General features: G+C 41.0%; 1 protein-coding gene across 1 annotated transcript in view; it reads right to left on the reverse strand.

Annotated features, from left to right (window-relative positions):
* Nucleotides 1-20,244, reverse strand: part of PGM5 (phosphoglucomutase 5) — a 79,978-nt gene that overhangs the window by 41,351 nt on the left and 18,383 nt on the right. Inside the window, exon 6 of the mRNA XM_074569610.1 lies at nt 19,443-19,597. Coding sequence (XP_074425711.1) covers nt 19,443-19,597 — 155 coding nt within the window. The remainder of the gene's footprint in view (nt 1-19,442; nt 19,598-20,244) is intronic.

Genomic DNA, 20,244 nt, shown 5'->3' on the forward strand with positions numbered 1-20,244 from the left:
TAAGCAGGTAGCAGTCTGGTCCCATCAGTGTGGCACTGTGCGCCTGTTGGTTGGTCTGCTTCAGAAGACAAGTTTCGTGCTTTGCTAGCACAAACACGCAGGCAGTGGGACTTGAGATAGTATCTCTGCACTGCTCTGTATTGTGCCGTGTAGACATTTCAGCTTATCCAGGCTTCCCTGAAACGTACTGCACTGTGTGAGGTAGGCATGATTCAGGCTTTGCTGGGTTACTGCACTGGATTTTCCTTAGCTGGAACAGTGTCCAGAATGGTCACATGCTTTATACAATTTCAAACTACAGTATTGCCTGTGGACACACAACCCAGTCTTCTGAGTTGTGTTCCTCCAGCCCCTTCCATTCCCATGCCTTCTTACGTCTTTTCAGCCCTGCTCCAGCAGGCCACCCATGCTGAGATTTATGAAGAGAAGCAACCTAGGAGGTTCGTGCTAGGGTATGGTGACTCAGTCACAGCACAACTTCATTTCTCCTTTACAGGACAACAAGTGTTTTATGCAAGGGCTCAGTGCCAAAAAGTAATGAGGGTAATACATAATAAAATGGGGGAAAACATAAAACATTGAAGTCATAGAAAAACTAGTACTTTTGTGCAGAGTTTCTTTTTCTATATTCTACACTCATTTTTTAAATAAACTGTTACAAAAGGCTTTTCCATCCAAATCTCTGGTTCTCATGAGTTCAGAAGTTAACTGTGCTCAAGTATTTTGCTGAACTGGTGCCAAGAGACAAAAGTCAACTAACTTGCTTTATTGTGTATTAAAAGCCCATTATAAAGCAAGACTACGATAAAGTAAGACCTGTTTCCAAGAAATATGCTAACAAATCCAGTACCTTGCAGACAGAAATACTGCTCCTTATGAAGAGAAAAAAAAATTGATGCCAAGGTGGATAGGTCTGTGTAAATAAAGATAAGTTGGACGGTTTATTTTTTTAGAGGGAGGGAAGAAGTAATTTCAATGTGCAAAAATGGATGTGTTCATCCTCTTGCTTCTGATTTCTCCTCATTGTGTACATCTATATGGAAAAACAGGATGCTGCGGACACACCCTGTAAAGAAGCCCAATGATTCTTTCGTATAACTAAAGCTAACTGAGATGTTTTCATTTTCAATTTGTCACAAATTGTAGCTGAGACACCTCCAGAGCTCACGGGAGCAAGGCCAGTCTGTCAGATCCACATGGGGGAAGAAAACCACTTAGAATAAACAGTTAGTGAATGTTAAGAAGTTATTTGTCTTCTCTGAATCTCTGCCCATATGGATCAAGCTCACTCATGGTGACTTTCCTGCAGTCTCCCAAGTCACAGTGTGACGTTTAAAAGATCCTCAAGATAGCTGGTTAAATAAGAAGTGTGTAAAACAGCTCTCCTTAAATTGGGGCATGAGAGCAGGCACAGGAGGAACTCAGCAGACTCCTTGCCCATTTTATCTCAGGTATGGGAATACTCTTAGGTATGCTGAAGTGTTGCCAAGACTCTCACCCATTCATTAGTAAGAAACTTTTAATGTGCTGGATCATCCCTGTGAAGAATTTCCAAAACAACATTGCCAGGCTATCCACAACTCTTCCCAGTGAAACAAAGAATTGACTTGTCTGGTACAAATAACAAAGTGCTCTGAAAACATATGACACATGGAGCTTGATTCATCCTGCATTTGATGGTCGCTGTAAGGACAGAAAAGGAAGGTCGGATGGAATAAAAGAAAGCTGCAGTTAATTATTACGGTAAACTCACCAGGACATTCTACAAACACTTAATTCCAGTGAGTTACAAGAACTTACTGCTGAGCAATACCCACCACAAAGACAATTTTTGCAAAGGACCAAAGTAAGATTTAAACTGGATGAGGAGCATGCAGCTCACAGACTGGTAACAATGTCAGTAAGATCCTAGGATTGGCAAGGGAAGCATGAATCAGGCCTCTTCAGCATCTCTAAATGATGGGAGAAAGAGAAAAACAAACCATGTTTGTACAGAGCTTTGACAAAAAGAAGCTAAGAGAGCTTTAAGTGTACTTTATGGGGAGCTGATTCACTTGAACACGATGAAGTAATCTTGTCAATCTATCAGCTCACAGTAGGCCTCCTGAGAACATACGGACTCATATGATTTTACAACACAATTTCTTGTGTTCCTGAAGAACTATTTAAGCAAGATTCAGGAAACTAGGAGGGGTGTAGAATTAACTCTTGATTCTGGAAGACTCAAGAACCAAGAGCTGGTGTGGACCAGTGCACAAGGGCTGACAACCAATGCTGTCTGGCCCACGAAGGAGCTATCCTTATGATCACATCACGCCCAATCTTCCCTAAGAAATCAATCTTCATACAGGAAGAAAGATACTGAGAAAAACATGACACTGAATGACTGCAGAGGTAAAACAATCCAGCAGACTACCCCAGCAGTGAGTGATCAGCCAGTCAGGAGCAGCTGCTAAAGAACTTAATTCTCCAGTTTACAAATAGATCTATGACTAAGCTAATTTCCTAACACAATGCAGCAGTAAGTGTACGGAGACATTTGCTCTATCTATATTATTCCTCTCCAGAATCACAGAAAGACTCTGCAGGCCAGCCAAACCACCTGTAATGACTGCACATTGACATTAGGTAAGGAGGCTCTCTAGCGTCTTACAGGAGACTCCTAGCATGCTGTGAGCCTACCTGTCAGAGTAACAATAAGAGTTACTGTGGAAAAGAGACAGGGAGTGTCACCTTTATCATGCCACCTGGAAGTCTATCCATAGATAGGGTTCTGTCAGTCTTGGGCAGGGGGGAAGCAAATTTTGCCACAGCATTGTGGTGCTTGGTGGTCGAAAATAGATAAAGTGTGGGGCTGCTCTCTCATTCTTCCTAGATGGAAAGTACACACTAAAAGTTAAAAGGAAATGTGAAAAACTTGAAGAAAATGGAAGCAAGGAGCAAACGACAGTCAGGGCACTGAAAATTCCTTAAACAATATGAATTACAGTGATTATGGATGTCTCTTAACCTAGACTACCTATAATGATTAGTAATGTTTATGACATTTCAATAGAAGGACATAGTGGAGTACCAGGAAGATACTGCTGAACTTTGGTAGTTAGACATGGAAATAAACACCTTCTAGATCACACACAGACAGACCACAGGTTCCCATGATGCTGTAGTCCTACACATACCACACCTGAGATCCACACTACCAAACAAAATAAATAAAACAGAGCAATCCTTAAAGGAAATCTACAGGCTGTGGCTTGGTCCACACTGTAACATTTTGACATGATGTTGTTTTAGTGATAATAAATGCTACTCGGACAGCAAAACCCTAGTGAGTTTCATCAACAACAAAGCCCATACTTCTCAGAAACTCAAATGAGTGATATAACTGATGTAAGTGATGAAAACGTGAAAAATTCTCACTGGTCACCCAGCCAAATCAACTAGGATAAAAAACTATTTATGCATTACAGTCACAAGCTATATATGTAGGAAATTACTCTTCTCTTTAATAAACATACATCCCCCACGTATAATATGCAAGTTCATGAAAATGCCATCACTGCCTTCGATGGCATTTCCAGGAACCCAAACTTATGAGTTTGAAAACTTCTAACAAGAAGTATTAGAGTAACTAATGTTGTTTTCAAGTGTTTCTCTTGGTTACAAATGTATTGGAAAGCTTTGCATGAGATGCAGTCTGTGTAACTCTTTCTTATTATGGGTTTGTTTTCTTCAGTGTGTGGGATGCTAACAGGTGTACTCATCATAATGTTCCACACCAAATGCTGTTCTCATGTTCCTTTAGTCATCAGTTCAAGATTCAAATCCAAAATGCATAACTTCGCACCCTCTTTTGCAAATGTTTCAAGAGTCAACTCCCAAAGGAAGTATAACATTCAGGACAGAGTGCCTGTGACTCCCTGCCTTGTGAAAACTTCATTGTCCCCTTCACACAAGCTCTAATAGAATGACTAGAAACAGCTGTTTACATATACAGTATCTAGATATGCCTGTGCTAAAAGTAAGGCGAAAGGCAAGAGACAAAAGCTGCTTTGCTAAAGACAACTAGCAAACACAAGCGTTTCTATGAGTATACAATGAGGGAGAGATGTGCTTTGGCAGCAACATACCCCAGCAGAATTTTGTCTTTCACATAATAAAACCAGCTGGCACAGTGCTCAGAGTCCCTGTGAGGTGAAATTAGAATCATAGAATCATAGAATATTGCAAGTTGGAAGGAACCCATAGGGATCACTGAGTCCAATTCCCTGCTCCTCGCAGGACTACCTAAACCTAAACCATATGACTCAGAGCGTCGTCCAGACGCCCCTTGAATTCTGTCAGGCTTGGTGCCGTGACCACTTCCCTGGGGAGCCTGTTCCAGTGACAAATTGCACACATATGTACTGTAGATCCACACAGAATCTGTGGTTTGATTGCAGAGTTCGTAGTACTCATGAAGAAAAGTTCAACCATCTGGCAAGCATGTGGCCATGCTCTCCAGATGTACTGCAATAATCCCCAAGGATATTCATGCCCTTCCTGGCTAAGACACAAGAATCAGTTTTCCTTACTATTTCAGCATTCATGTGTCTATAGAGTAAGTTAACTCCTCCTTGACAGTAAATTAAAGGACGAAGGGAATGGATAGCAATCAGGTATGATGATTTCTAGCACTTTCAGTGAACTTTTACATAATAGATATAACTTCTTTCAAGATTACAAGCTTGTTATAGCCTCCGAATTCTGCCATGGCTCAGCAGAAAGATTATGACTTATTCTAGGAAAGATACTGTCCACTTTTTTTATGACTGCAGCTGACTGTATTAGATAGATAGTCTGTGTCTGTCCCATTCCCAACAGCATGGCCTCTGACTCATTAATCTCTACGAGCAAAGGCAAGTTTTTTGGTATATACATCCAGAAAAACAGCTGTCACTAACACACTGCAGTATGCTGTATTAACAGCCTGTCTTGTTACTGCCTTCTTGAGCACGGCAGGTAGGAGGACAATCTTCTTAATGCATGGAAAGAACAGAAACAAACAAAAAGACTCAGGTTGCTTAAAGCAAGACTGTTCCCGGAAAAGCAAATTCACCCACCAATATAAAACACTTAAGCACAAAATGACACAAGTCAATTTCTGTCCCAATTTCTGTCTGGACTTTGTCCCATTAAGGATTTGGCAAAAGCTTAATATTAGTGCAACAATGAAATGTCAGAAGGGTCTGTAATGCGTGCATACTATGGGGAAAAAAAACAAAGCTTGCTTGAAAAAGGAATAATAAACTCTCAAAGCTTCCACACTTCTCCATCCTCAAACAGGGACATTTTCTGTTCTAGCCTCAAGTCCTGCACCGTCACTGCTGCATACAAAACCTGTGCGTTTTCCAGCAATAAAAGTGGTCTATGAAGGCAGGGGGGGAATGTTTTATAAGTTCTCTTACTCTATAGGAAATGTGAGGGAGATTTTATTATACCAGAAAAGAGAATACATGTAATAAATATAGAAAAGGGAGAAGTATTATCCTTGCATCCTTCTGTTGATACTTACTGAGGTGAGCCTCAGTAATGTCATCACCAATGACTGGCAAGACCTGTGGTCTTTTACAGGAAAGGTAATAATCCTATGAACTAAGCACAGGGAAAAGGCTCTCCATTAACTCAGGAGTACACATGGCCCATAATCATTAGCCTTTCTAGGCCTATTACAGTGAGGTCAGATGGTTCAAAAGGCACTATTCCTATGTTCACTGACAAAGACACAAAACAGATGTGAATATAACCACAACATGCGGTACAAAATTCTGTATTGACGGCAATTCAAATTGGGGTTTCCGTACTGTGAATTGTCTGAATAATAGAGAAAAAACAGCTTTAGGTACCTATTAGAAGTTACTGGTAGCTTCCACAGCCTCTTCTTCACCTCGCACGTACTATAACACTACATACATCCTCTCACACAGAATCAGCAGGATAGCTCAGAAAATGATCAGGAAAAAAACACTGCAGGTTTCTCCAGTTGGATAATTCTTTGGTTTAGAAGAAACTAAAAAAGTAACTAGTTTAAGGCAACATCAAGGTTTTCTATACACCACCTTGCTGTTAATCATGGTAACTAAAAGACTACAAGAGTGCAGACAAGCTGAACAGTCTTGGTAGCACGAGGACTTTCCAGCAAAGGTCTCTTCATAGCACCACAGCATTATAAAATAATTCAGATAGGACGTGACCATGGGAGGTCTCTAGTCCAACACCCTGACAAAAGCAGGGTCAGCTATGAGGTAAGACCAGGTTGTTCATGGCTTTATCCAGTTGCACACTGAGCAACTTCCTTGTTTCAAATTATTATCGTTGCCTCTTGTCCTCCCACCATGCATAGCTGTGAGGTGCCTGGCTCTACCTTCTTGACAGCCTCTCTGTAGTTACAGGTGGCTGCTGTTAGGTCCCACCAAAGCCATCCTTCTGCAGGCTAAACAAGCCCAGTCCCCAGCCTCTTCTCATATGGTCTGTGCACCAGCTGCTATCTGTCTTGGTGATCTTATGCTGAACTCACTCCAGTTTATTGATGTCTTTCCTGTACTAGGGATCCCCAAACCAGACACAGTATCTGGAAGTGGTTTCATAAGTGCTGCACAAAGGAGAATAATCACTTCCCTCGCTCTCTGTGCCATGCTCTTACTCATACAGCCCAGGGTGCCGTTGGCCCTCTCTGATTCCAGAGCACACAGCTGGCCCTTGCCCAGCTCACTGCCCACCATGGCCCCGGGTGGTCTCTGCAGAGCTTCTCTTCAGCCCTTCTGTCCCCAGCCTGCATCACTGCAGGGCTCTGCCTTTTTAGGGGCAGGACTTAAAATTTGTCCTTGCTGAATTTCACCAGGTCCCTGTCCATCCATCCCTCCCAGCTATCCAGACTCCCCTGACTGGCAGCTCTGCCTGCCAGCATACCAACAGGTACCCCCCCAATTTGGTGTCACCTGCAAGCTTGGCTAGAGTGCCCTGCATTCCCTCCTCCAGACCACTGATAAAGATGTTAAACAGGACAGATCACAGAACAGACCCTTGCAGTACCAGCTCATTAACCTAACCAGGTCCTTCAGCCTGACCACCAAGCCAGACTTTTGCATATCTACTTGTCCACCCATCCCAATGATAAAGTCCTGAGATGGATACAAGAATATTGTGGGGCACATTGTCAAAAGCCTTACTAAAATAGAAGTAAATTACTTCTGCCGCCTAACCTCATCAACAGATTCAATTGTTTTATCACTCAGGCAATCAGGCTGGTTAGGCATGATTTATTCGAGTAGCTCCCTAATGATGCATTTAGATTCGGATTTCCTTCCTTACACTAGTTCTGCTTTGTCTCTCTTGCAAACTGTTCTGTGGATTTTGGTGAGCGAGAATTCGTAAGCACTCTGTGAGATTGTGATACTTGGCTGGGAAAGAAGAAAACAGTTTCACAACTTTATGATAGCGTTCGTAGAAATAGAGAAAACTTAAAAGGAAGAAGAAACCATAATATGCTATAGAAATAGACTGTTACTACAGAATCACAGAATGGTTGAGGCTGGAAAAATCTTAGGTCTCTTTTGTTTCCCCACAAAAGGGAACAGAAGACAATGTTTCTGCTCCTCCAAAATTAATTTGACAATTCATGTGACTATGACATACAGTAAGATCTGTTCTAACAGGACTCTCAAACTTCTTCAAATAATGCTAAGTACCCTGGCTCTATCACAGTCTTACAGAGATCTTCTTCAAAACACCTAGAATGTAAAGAACAATCTCATGTCTTCTCAATTTGTAAACAAACTAAGTAATTTAGCAGACGATTATACTTTTGTACACATAAGAATTAGAATTTTGTACATTTTGGTTTGAAATTCTGTGCCAGAAAGGTTTTCTTTGAAATCAGCAGGAAGACTTCTCCATGAGGGTCAGCCATGTACAAAAAATCCCTTGATGGGAGAGGTTGCTCCTGGGCTGATACCAGCTGTGCTGTTCAGCACTGCCAAAACATGTTCAGACATGCTAATCCACGTGGGAGCATTTCTAGGTCGAAGCCCAAAATAAGACTGCATAAGCCCTTGAAAGAAAAGGAGCCTTTATTTTAAATGTTCTTTTAGCAGTCACAAAGTCTTCTGTAACCAGCTTGCTGTAAACTTCCTCAGATTGTTTTATGTAAAACACTTTTGGACTTTTTTATCAGGACATTTGTTGGAATTCCTGTTGTTTATTCACAGCTGCATACTTTCTGAGATATAACAGATGCAGCACTAAGAAAACTGTGGACCTTCTGTTACCCAACATCTGTGTATTGCACAGTGCAAGGCCTGCTCAGGACGTTTTGCAAAAAGTTTATTTTTCTCAGGTAGTTTTTCACATGTGGCATATTAAGACTAGAAAAAAGTCTTGTTAGTGAGAACTGCAAATAAACATATTTCTTAATAAGAGTCAATCAAGTTTACAGGATATATTTATGTTCCAAGCACCAAATCTTGCTCTGTCTAATTTTGGTGGACAAACCGACCTCATGTACAGCCAAAGCTTAAGCTGCAAACGGAGCACTGCATAGTTTTCAACTCACCTCTTCCTTTTAAATGAAGAGAGCTTTCAATACACCTTTCTGCCCTCAGTCCTGAAAGCTGCAGATGGCACAAACAATGAACCTGCTCATTTTAGGGTAAGCAGCTCTACCTGTCTACTCCAGGCACTGGCCAGAGTGCAACCAACTATGAAGGAGAGTAAGAGTTGTATGTTGTGTAAGGCTGCTCTGCAGCCTGTCATTCTTAAGATGCATACCTATTCATATCTATTCATTCTCATCTGGAAAGTTCAAAAGTATGCAACGCATTGAGAGAGGTTCATTCTCATCTTTGACTAAGAAAGTATCTGAGAGTCTGGCTGCTGCTGGCCTGTTAAAAGTGTTAAGAATAAACACTTACCCCACATACATACAAAATGTGGCCTGCCATGACCACAGTGGGCAGCACTTTTTCACCAGGGCAGGCTAGGATAATGAAACACTGGATAGCCAAGAATACGATGGGCTTGCAACAGCGAAATACACTACACTGTACTAAAGCATACCAAATCCAGCATCAAAGAAAATACAAAGCAGAGGAAGACATCTCCTTAAAGATATCCTTCAAAATATTTGCAATGACCGGTCACCTCCACTGCTTAAAAAAACATACAGAGATGAAAGCATAACAGCTAGATTACAAGCACATTGTAGAAATAAATCTAAGAGGCACAGCTAATGAAAGGACATCAATGCCTTGTAATGACAGTTGGGTTTTTTCCCTCCAAAAAGCTTTTTAAACATGTCATAACTGTGTAAATAAAACATTTAGCTGCATAACGTATTTGAAAGCTGTTAGAGAAAAACTACTGTTCTTTACTAGACATACAAGTATACAGAGGCCACAAATGCCTATTTTTAATATTGTGATGTAATTTTAAAAATAACAAATCCTGAACAAATTTCCCATCACAGAGCTCAAGAACTTTGTATTATGCTTCAAACACGTTAAATTATATTCATTAAGGTTTTACGCAGTTGTCCTTCTGCAGCATTCCAGAACAGAACTTGTTCTTCTGCTCCACCTAATTTAAAAACTGCTTGTACATGACATGGACTCAGTTTGACAGAGGTGTCCTAAAAAATTCACAGCAAGCCTATTCCAGATAAGAGCAAGTGAGACTGACTTATCCTACTGAAGGAAGATAAAACGAGCGAGGTCACAACTAGCATAACTTGAACAAATCACAGTCAGAGTGAATGCAGTATCAACCCTGTAGAAAGATGTATTTATATCTTGGAGATGTCTTTATGTTGGAAGAATCTCTTACAACTCAACAGTAAAGGACATTCATGTAGAGAAAGAAATACACAGAGCCTATCCCGCTTCTGGCACAAATTTCTTCATTAAAACAGATGATCAACAATACAGAAGAAAGCAGATGGATGAAAAGAAACAATAAGGTACAGATTCACAAGAAAATACAGACGCACACAGAAGAACCCATGCAGTATTTGTAAATTAAGAATACAAGGGAAAAAATCACAAAGGCACAAGTGGAATGTGGTGTGCTGTTCTCCATGGACAGAGTTTCTTTAACCATTACTGCTTGTTAAACACTGACAAAAGGCCCCACCTACTAATTCATGCAAAAACTTTTTTCAGTGTGTTCACAGAGGAAAGACTAAGCTTTACAGGAAGATGCAGCAGAAGCACTTGTATTGGACGATATACCACTCAACAAAAACATACAGCAAGGGTCAAGTGCTTCAAGAGGAATGCAGGTCTTCTTGGGTTTGTATTCCCTTGTTGAGACCTGCGTTTAGACCATTAACTCACAACACCACTGTCCTTGCTGGTAGCAGGCCTTCGGTACCATCTGCAGAGGAACAGTCAGCCCTTCTTTCTTCACCTTCCCATCAGTCTGTATCAATTTTTGTGCATTGCTTGAATTTGACATAGCACAGTATGCACTAGCCCACTATTCAAGCTTCGTTATGCCCTTGTGGTTTCTTTCTATTATAACTGCATTTTATTAAATGGCAAAGAGAAATGATCATTATTTGTTAGCGTAGATAATTTGCTCCTCTAGTGCTTCCAGGTAGGAGTGAGAGACAAAAGCAAATTGACCTAAGCTGAGAATGAAGAGAGGACCTCTTCTTGGGTAATTCCTACCAACCAGCCAATTCCTTGTTTCCTAATTTTCACAATGAGATAGAAACACCTGAAGCGATGTTGCTCCTCTCTAAGCAGTAAGAGAGAGGAACTCATCTGATACTAATGAGTAAGCAGAAATTCAACATTTGCCATAACTGGGCAAACTTCACTAAGTAGCTGGGCAAAATAGTTGCAAGAAGACAGTTAGCTGAATTAATATTTTTCATCCTATCTTTGTGTCATTCATTGCTGCTCATAATGTCTGGGGCTCCTGTCTTAAAGAAACGAGCAAAGCTTCTGGTTGGGCTTCAGACAAAATGGACCCCACTCTAAAACAGCACTGTCAATTTAAGAGTTTCTGGCTGCCATGGTCGGCCTCCCTCCTGCACCCAAGCCAGCCTGTTGACAGCTCCTCACACCTCTACCCTTCACCGCATGAAGACATTTCTTCAAACAAGTCAGAACAGTCACTGTCACTACAGGCCCCCTTAAAACCTTCCTCTAGCTGACCAATGAGTGAATGGACAATCAGCAGACAGAACATCAATGTGTCAAAGCTGCAATAAAAGATGGGCTACCAGCTGTAAAGTAACAGGGTGCTGCCTGGTAAAGTGCTTAGCTTTGCTAAGGGTAAGTACAATCAGAGCACCTACATGTAGAAACAAGGTATTAGATAATGCTAGACACAGCAGAATTCTCTAAACAGCCCTCTTTTCCCGTACCAACTTGACTGCTATCTTCCACACCCATCCAGCTTCATAATTCCTACAGAAACAGTCTTTATTTGGCCTTGTGATTCTCCTATCATAGACCATTAGCTAACATCTCAGTATTTAATTTCCTTTCCTGTTATGCAGGCATCAGATAAATCAGAATACAAGGATATGAAAAATAATAGTTTGTTGAACATTCCTTTGCTTTCCCCACAAGAAAAAGAACACCAACCTAAGGGTACATATTGCCAAAGAATTGAAGTCTGGGGACGTACTGCCACAATCCTGTTGATGTTGGAGCATATTAAAGCAGATGTTTCCTGTCAAGTGTTACACTCTCCCTACAGTGCATACTAGTGTATTCCAGGAGTCACTTCAAGCAAACACATGTAAATGCTAAACATCTTGAGTGAATTCTCTCGTAACCCACCACTCCATTTGTTAATGTTGTATTTCTAAGCAAAATTTAAATCATCTGCATTATTGCTTCCTTCTGTTTAATAATGCACTGTGAAAAACTATTAAACAACACACCATCATAATGCACACAAGTGAACAAAGCATCAGATTTTCTAAATCCTTTCTTTCAAGTACTAAGAATGATTTTTTTTTTATAGCTAAGGAAAAGTTCTAGTACAATGACTTAGGTTAAACTGTGGCCACACAATATGGAGGCACCATAAGAAGAGGTGCCTTTGCTCTCCAGCATAGACTTCAGGAGAGAGGCCCATGACCTCAGAAGACAGTGGCCAAGTGGACAGGAATTGATCCAATTCCCCCACATGACAGTTACTCTTATTACCAAGGTCCAGATGCAGCCCAAAAGAGACAGTTGGGTACACTACAATAAAAAGATTCACTTTGTAGACACAAACCAAATTACACCTTTCAGACAACAGTGGGGCTCTGAGGACCAAAGAAGCGCTGTTCCAGAGACACTGTGATCACAACATCAAATACAATGAAGCAGGAGAGCCAGGAAGATGATCAGAGGGTTAGAGCACCTCTTCTATGAGGACAGGCTGAGAGAGTTGGGGTTGTTCAGCCTGGAGAAGGGAGGACTCCAGGGAGACCTAATAGCGGCCCTTTGGTATCTGAAGGAGGCCTACAAGAAAGCCAGAGAGGGACTTTTTACAAGAGCATGTGGTGATAGGACAAGGGCTAATGGCTTCAAAGGGGAAGAAGGTAGATTTAGATTAGATATTAGGAAGACATTTTTCACTATGAGGGTGGTGAGGCACTGGAACAGGTTGCCCAGAGACGTTGTGGATGCCCCATCCCTGGAGGTGTTCAAGGCAAGGCTGGATGGGGCTTTGAGCAGGTCTAGTGGAAGGTTTCCCTGCCCATGGAACTAGGTTGGAACTAGGTGATCTTTAAGGTCACTTCCAACCCAAACCATTCTGTGATTCTATGCCTAGCAGAATCTATCTTTCTCTCATGAAAAATAATTAAGGCATGCTCATATACAAGATCCTTTTCACCATCATTATCTTTGTTTCCCTACTCTGTTAACCACCATTGGGAAAAGATTCCTAAGCATTTCAATTTTTTATAGAGTAGTGACAGTATTATTAAATCCTAGCTAGATGTGCCTGAAGTTAGTATTTCTTAACTTCTAAAAATATTGAGACCTATCAAGTGGAATACAAGTTTCTTTTCTTTTCCTAGGCACTATTTCTCCTATCACACTCATCTACTATTACAAATGTTGCCATTTCCTTTTCAATCACCTTTTAACACAGTTTCTCAATTTCTAGTGTTAGAAATACAGTAAATAAGGAATATCAGAACTCAACATCACAACATAAATATTTTTAAGTACTCTGTTAAGTGTACTCTCCCTCCCTTGTTAATCAAGTCTTGTTCTCAAGACCACCACAGGGTACAGCTGAGCCCAGCAGCCACGCTGGTGGCCCCTCTGGGAAAACATACTTAAAAACATCAAAAAGCTGCCCAGCAGGGAGGACTGAGGAAGAAATGGCCTTGTAAACACCAAGGTCAGAGAAGAAGGAGGGGGAGGAAGAGCTGCTTCAGGTGCTGGAGCAGAGATTACCCTGCAGCCCATGTACAGGACCCACAGTGGAACAGATGGATACTTCCTGACAGCAACTGCAGCCAGTGGAGAGCCCACACTAAAGCAGATTTTTTCCTGAAGGACTGCAGCCCATGACGACAGCCCACGCTGGAGCAGGGGAACAGTGTGAGGAAGAAGGAGTAGCAAAGAGGAGCTGTTACAGACTAACCCCAACCCCATTCCTCATCCCCCTGCACCACTTAGGGTAGAGGAAGTAGAAGAAGAATTAAGGAGTGAAGTTGAACCTGGGAAAAAAGGGCTGGGGATAAGGTGTTAGTTTCATTTATCCGTTTTCTTTTTCTCACTATCCATATCTATTTTAATCAGCAATAAATTAAATTAATTTTTCTCAAGTCAAGTCTTTTGCCTATGACTGTAATTGGCAAGTGATGTCCCTGCCTTTAGCTCAACCCGTGAGCTCTTTCATCCTATTTTCTCCCCCTATTCTGTTGAGGATGGGGAGTGACAGAGTGGCTCGGTGGGTGTCTGGCAGCCAGACAGACAGCCAACGTCAACGCACCATAAATACTTGGATGCATGTTTTGATGTGCATTTTAGAAGCCTCAAACAAAATCTTTAGCATTGGTATAATCATAGAATCGTAGAATCATAGAATCATTTAGGTTGGAAAAGACCCTTGGGATCATCGAGTCCAACCATCAACCCCACTCTACAAAGTTCTCCCCTACACCATATCCCTTAACACCACATCTAAACGAGTCTTAAACACATCCAGGGATGGTGACTCCACCACCTTCCTGGGCAGCCTATTCCAGTGTCTGACCACTCTTTCTGTGAAGAATTTTTTCCTAATGTCCAGCCTAAACCTCCCCTGCTGCAGCTTGAACCCAGTCCCTCTTGTTCTATCGCTAATTACCTGTGAGAAGAGACCAGCACCAACCTCTCTACAATGTCCTTTCAAGTAGCTGTAGAGAGCGATGAGGTCTCCCCTCAGCCTCCTCTTCCTCAAACTAAACAGTCCCAGCTCCTTCAATCGCCCCTCATAAGATTTATTCTCCAGGCCCTTCACCAGCTTCATTGCCCTCCTCTGCACTCACTCCAGCACCTCGATCTCTCTCTCGTATTGAGGTGCCCAGAACTGGACACAATACTCAAGGTGTGGCCTCACCAGTGCTGAGTACAGGGGGACGATCACCTCCCTCCTTCTGCTGGTCACACTATTTCTAATACAAGCCAGGATGCCATTGGCCCTCTTGGCCACCTGGGCACACTGCTGGCTCATGTTCAGCCGCTTGTCAATTAGAACCCCCAGAATCAGAACTAATCAGAAATAACTAATAACTAATCAGTAACTCTAACTAATAACTAGTCAGAAATAGTTAATAGTAAAAAGCAGCTTTGGAAGGTTATGCAAACTGGATAGATTACAGCTAACATTAGATGACAATCTGTAACATTTCACTCAAAACTTTTTACTCATTTAATTAAAATCACTATTCAGAAGTTATTTAGGATTTTTTTAATGGATTTAATTCCATTTTAACCAATACCCACAAGCTTTCACTGTCACATGTTTCACTCACCTTAACAATTCATACTTTCTACTGTAACTAGCACTATGTAACACAAGAGCCGCCTTCTACAGACAAGAGTGAGGTGAGGGATCAGTGAGAGTCTCAAGCAAGGAAGACTTACCCTAAGTAGAGAAGGAACATATTGGGGAACACTTAAACTAGACAAACAGAAGTCCATGAGATCTCAGGTGCTGAGAGAGCTCGCCAAAGTCTTTGCAAGGCCACTCTTGGTTATCTTCAAAAGGTTCTGGAAATTGAGGGAGCATTCTGCAGGCTGAAAGCAAGCAAATACCATTCCTATCTTCAAGAAGAGCAATAGAAAACATCTAAACAACTACAAACCAGTCAGCCTCACCTTAATCCCTGGTAAGGTGACGAAGCAACTAATCTGGAAATCATTTCCAAAGTCATGGACGACAAGAAGGTCCTCCATGAGTAGAAAGGCATGGAGTTACAAAGAGGAAATCATGCCTGACCAACCGGATTGCCTTCTACAACAAGGTGACTGGCTCACTGAATGAGGGGAGAGCAGTGGGTATTGTCTATATCGACTTTAACAAGGTTTTCAAGTTTCTCTCCCGTAACACCCTCACAGACAAAATGATGAAACATAGAATAGGTAAGTTGACAGTGAGGTGCTTTGAAAACTGGCGGAATTACAAGGCTCGAACGGTTGTGATCAGCAGCACAAAATCCAGCCGGAAGCCAGTCACCAGGATTGACTCCCATAGGTCGATACTATGGCCAATATTGTTTATCATCTTCATTAATGACCTGGACAACAGGGCAGCGCACACCCTCAGCAAGTTTACAGATGATACAACACTGTAAGGAGTGATATACTAGATGGCTGTGCTGCCATTTAGAGGCATTCAGCAGGCTGGAGAAATTGGCAACCAGGAACATCATGGAAGTCAACACAGGGTGATGCCAAGCCCTACACACGAGGAGGAATAATCCCTGTCACCAATACATACTGGGGACCAAACAGCTGGATAGCAGCTCTTCAGAAAAGGATGTGAGGTCCTGGCGGACCATGAGTTGACTGTAAACCAGGAATAAGCTCTTAAGTCAAAGAAGGCCAACAACATCCTGGGTAGCATTAGAAAAGCATAGCTAATGGGTAAAGGGAATTGATCCTTCCTCACTACTCATCATTGATGAGAAAATCTGGCGTCCTGAGTCTAGTTCTGGGCTCCCCAGAAAGATACGGACCTACTGGAGCAGTTCTAGCAAAGGGCCACAAAGATGACTAGGGGATTGGAGCAGTAGGAGAGGCTGAGAGAGATGGGATGCTAAATCTCAAAGAGAGAAGGTTTAGGGGAGGAAATCTTACCAATGTACATAAATACCCATTGGGGGGTGGAGGAAGGAAGGAAGATAGAGACAGACTCTTCTAATGGTGCCCAGTGACAGGACAAGACACAATGGGCATGAACTGAAATTCTGGAGATTTTGTTTCTACTTATGAAAATACTTTTCTCCTCTGAGAGTGAAATACTGGCACAGGTTGCCCAGGAAGACTGTGGAGTCTCCATCCTTGGATATACGCAAAACCCAAGCAGACGTGGCTCTTAGCAACCCACTATAGTTCACCCTGCTTTGAACCAGGGTGAACTAGATGATGTACAAGCATCCTTTCCAGCCTCTGCTGCTCTGTGACTACTTCCTTCTTTTCTGAAAGAATTAATATTTTTAGTACACTTTTTAAATTAACTTTTTAACACTTTCTTTCCAGTGCATGAGCCTGAAGCATGAGATTTATAGGCAGATATACAAAGGGGTTCTGTGACAATTGTCCCTGGGGCAGATAAGACTAGTCCATCAGAAAGGAATAAAAGGGATCAAGAAACAAAAAGGACAATAGATTTAAAGCATACACTTGTAAACAGTAACCTGAAACCTACTGCAGGACTTAAGCAAGCTGTGTTTTCCATTCTTTTCTAAATTTTCTCCTCAGAGCACAAAATATTTTCCTTACTGATTTCACTATACTGCAGGTGAGACATGCTGCAACAAACACTGAGAGGATCCCTAAACAACATGCTGACTAGTATCAGACATCACATTCTGGAAAAGAATGGAATTCCCTTCCTATTGCAGAAGAGCAGATTGAGGTTTTAGAATTTTTATACTAAGCCCTATACTGGTGTGTTAATTTCACACAGTTGTTCTTATTCTTGCTTTTTTCTTTTTCCCTCATTGTACTGGCAATATTCTTGTTCTTCCAAAAGGCTCTTTTTTTTTTTCCTTGCAGGTTGGCTAGTTAGTTCATGGGAATGGAATCATGAATGCCTTACACATATTCTTTTACACCCACTGCCCCACTGTAAGATTTTGCTGACACTAGTGGAACTGTCCCTTACGTTTATAGATACATGAAATTGGAATTCAGTTCAACATGAAACCTATACTGAGAATCAACCTCTCTGTTATCCGCTCCTTCAAGCAATATATTGTATTTCAGGCAATGACATTCTACTATTTTACTGGAAAATTCCTCTTATAGACAACCATCTTTCCTGGAAGTTCAGCAGTTCCTTATAGTGGGCTTCACTGGGAATCCTGGAAGACACGATGGCTGAATAATTTGTGCAGTGAACCTCTAAGGAAGTCATTTATTATACTCCTTTCTATGATCCAATCCATGTAGCTAGCCGTTATACAGGAAAATTGACTTGCTTAAGATGAACTACTGGATGTGATTTCAGGCCTAAGTGGGGCTCCTTAGTGAGTGAGTTCAGCACTGGCACTCAGAAGTTACGCAGGTTACAGAATTTTGGCCACCAAAGCATGAGAATACCTGGGCAAGATTATGGCATTTTTACAGAAAATTAAAATTTGGGTATCTGGGATTGTCATGCATGTAAATGAGTCACAAAACAAAACTGATCAACTTTGAAAACATGTAAAATCTAAAAACATGTAAAATTTACATCTTCCAGAAAACAAAGACAACCACAAAATGAAAGGGAAAAAAAAACAAGTGCAGACAGCATACAGAGAGCAAACTTCGTAATAATAAATATTTGTAAGAATGGCTGGGAAAATATTTACATCCTTGCATCATTATCAATTGCTCAGTTTTATTTAATAATCAGACTTAGCTCCACAGAACTAAATAAGGAAGTAATCACCATCAGACGATCTGTGCCCCAGAAGGTCAAGTAAACATAATTCAAATAGTCCCAGTGTTATTGAAGGGGACTTCAGCACGTTCATACTTTCTGACATATTTACCGAACTTTAAGAAAGAAGACAGACAAACATATTTAAATGTCACTGTTTCTTCAAGTCTTACAGGAATGCAGATATCCAAAACGAACCTCTGTTTTTGTATTTCAATATAATAGCAACTTTCACTTAAACAATGACATTTTTAGATCTCTAAACAGAATAAACAAAATACAGCAAACTCTGATCTAACAGTATTTCCTTAACCTAGACCATCCACCTACAAGTAAGGAGTATTTCCCCAAAGACTCTGTCAATCATTAGAGGAAGCTTCTAGCTCCGAATTTAGTAACTTTTAGAAATTTCATGAATAGAGAAGCACACTAATATCCTTGCTTTTCAAAGAGCAATCAATCTTTTCATACAAGGAACATTTCACTTTAAAATCACTGTTTCCTGATCAGACACATTTAATAGGGGCAGCAGATCATTCCTGTTTTAGCAAAGCTATGCAATCAGATCAACACTGAAACACAGTCGTCTCAGGGAATGCTCTTTCCACACAGAATATATAAGGCAATAACATTTAGCTTAATCCTTTTATGCTGATATTTACAGAACATTTAGTCCTGGCTGAGGCTTGTTCAAAATTCAGCTGCTAACACAGGATGCACATTCAGCAAATCTTTTAAGAGCAGACTGGACTTGTCAGAAATAGCTTAGGTATTCTTTTAACCTGCCTTGGAACTGGGAATGGAGTTCATAACTTCTTGCAGTCCCTTCTGGGACATTTTCTGTCATAATAGATGATATATTTCAGCTGCTTAAAATAAGAGGGGGGTTTTGTTGGGTTTTTTTTAATGCTGGTTTAGTACTGAGTTGATACTTTATCTGTTTTAAACTTCCATGACTTTCCTAAGAAGGGATGCTAGATTAGGCTGTAAACCATGCTAAGAAAAAGAGTGAAGTTATTTTGAAAAGGAATTACCAGACAAGCGTTAGTGCTCTTAAAGAGATTTAACCTATTTATTTCTTTTCCAGGATGACTTAAACTATTTTCATCCAAGTAAAGGTTGGTAAAATTGGTCTAGGTAAGATCCAAATATCATTGACACTAGTTAAAACAATGAAGCACATAAAGATTGTGAAAATTAGAAGCTCTTATCAAACGACTTCACAATTTTGGAACTGCTAAGGAGAACAAAACAAGGAAATAAGTAGTGTAATGGCCAAGGTGATACAAATAAATGTTTAATCTTACTTGTCAAGGGCTGTGCTGGTAGGCATGCTCCTACCAAATCCTCGGACTCCCATCTGACAGAAGTATGGAATGCAAGACAGATTGGCAGCAATTATAGCCAATGAATCTGATGCGTTAACAAAGAAACCATTTTGTCCAAGGATCATGTAGCGGTCCTGGAGAAGACAAGAAATTAAAAAAGGCATTTTAAATCCTATGTTTTGGTAATTTCTTTTATTAGATCCACCACAGATAGGGAAAAAGAAGAACGGGCTTTGGGTTTACTCGCATCCCTCTTCAGGCAAAATAATTTATTGGCATCATCCTGGCAGGCATATAATCTCACTGTCACACCAACCCTCCCTCCAGCCTTGCAAATCAAAGTTCGAGATCAGTCCGTAGTAGCTTCAGTCAGCCTCCTACATGCTACTTCAGCAGGTCTGTTCCTGCCAGGGAATGCTTGTGTAGGAGAATCTTTTTGCCAATGACACACACTATGCAGGGAGTAGGAGGGTGTTTTGTGTTTACTGACATCAGAAAACTGTTCTGTTCTGTTCCTCAGAAGCTTTTAATCTTTCTCCCACCCTGTCAGGGCAGAAAGCTGTTTCTGTAATACTTTGCTGTTTATAATGCTGATAACATGGCATTAAAAACAAATTTTAAACAAACAGAGATTATGATCCAGTGCTTTATTTAGCTAAAAAAATTCCTCAATTTACAATGTTGACCAAAAGGGACTTAACTTAGTTAATACTTACTGTGACAAGTCCATTTCATCTATATATGCTGTCTCTTCCTAACCAGGGAATAAAAGTGTTACACC

This window comes from Larus michahellis, chromosome Z (assembly GCF_964199755.1).
Source record: "Larus michahellis chromosome Z, bLarMic1.1, whole genome shotgun sequence".
Taxonomy (NCBI): Eukaryota; Metazoa; Chordata; class Aves; order Charadriiformes; family Laridae; genus Larus; species Larus michahellis.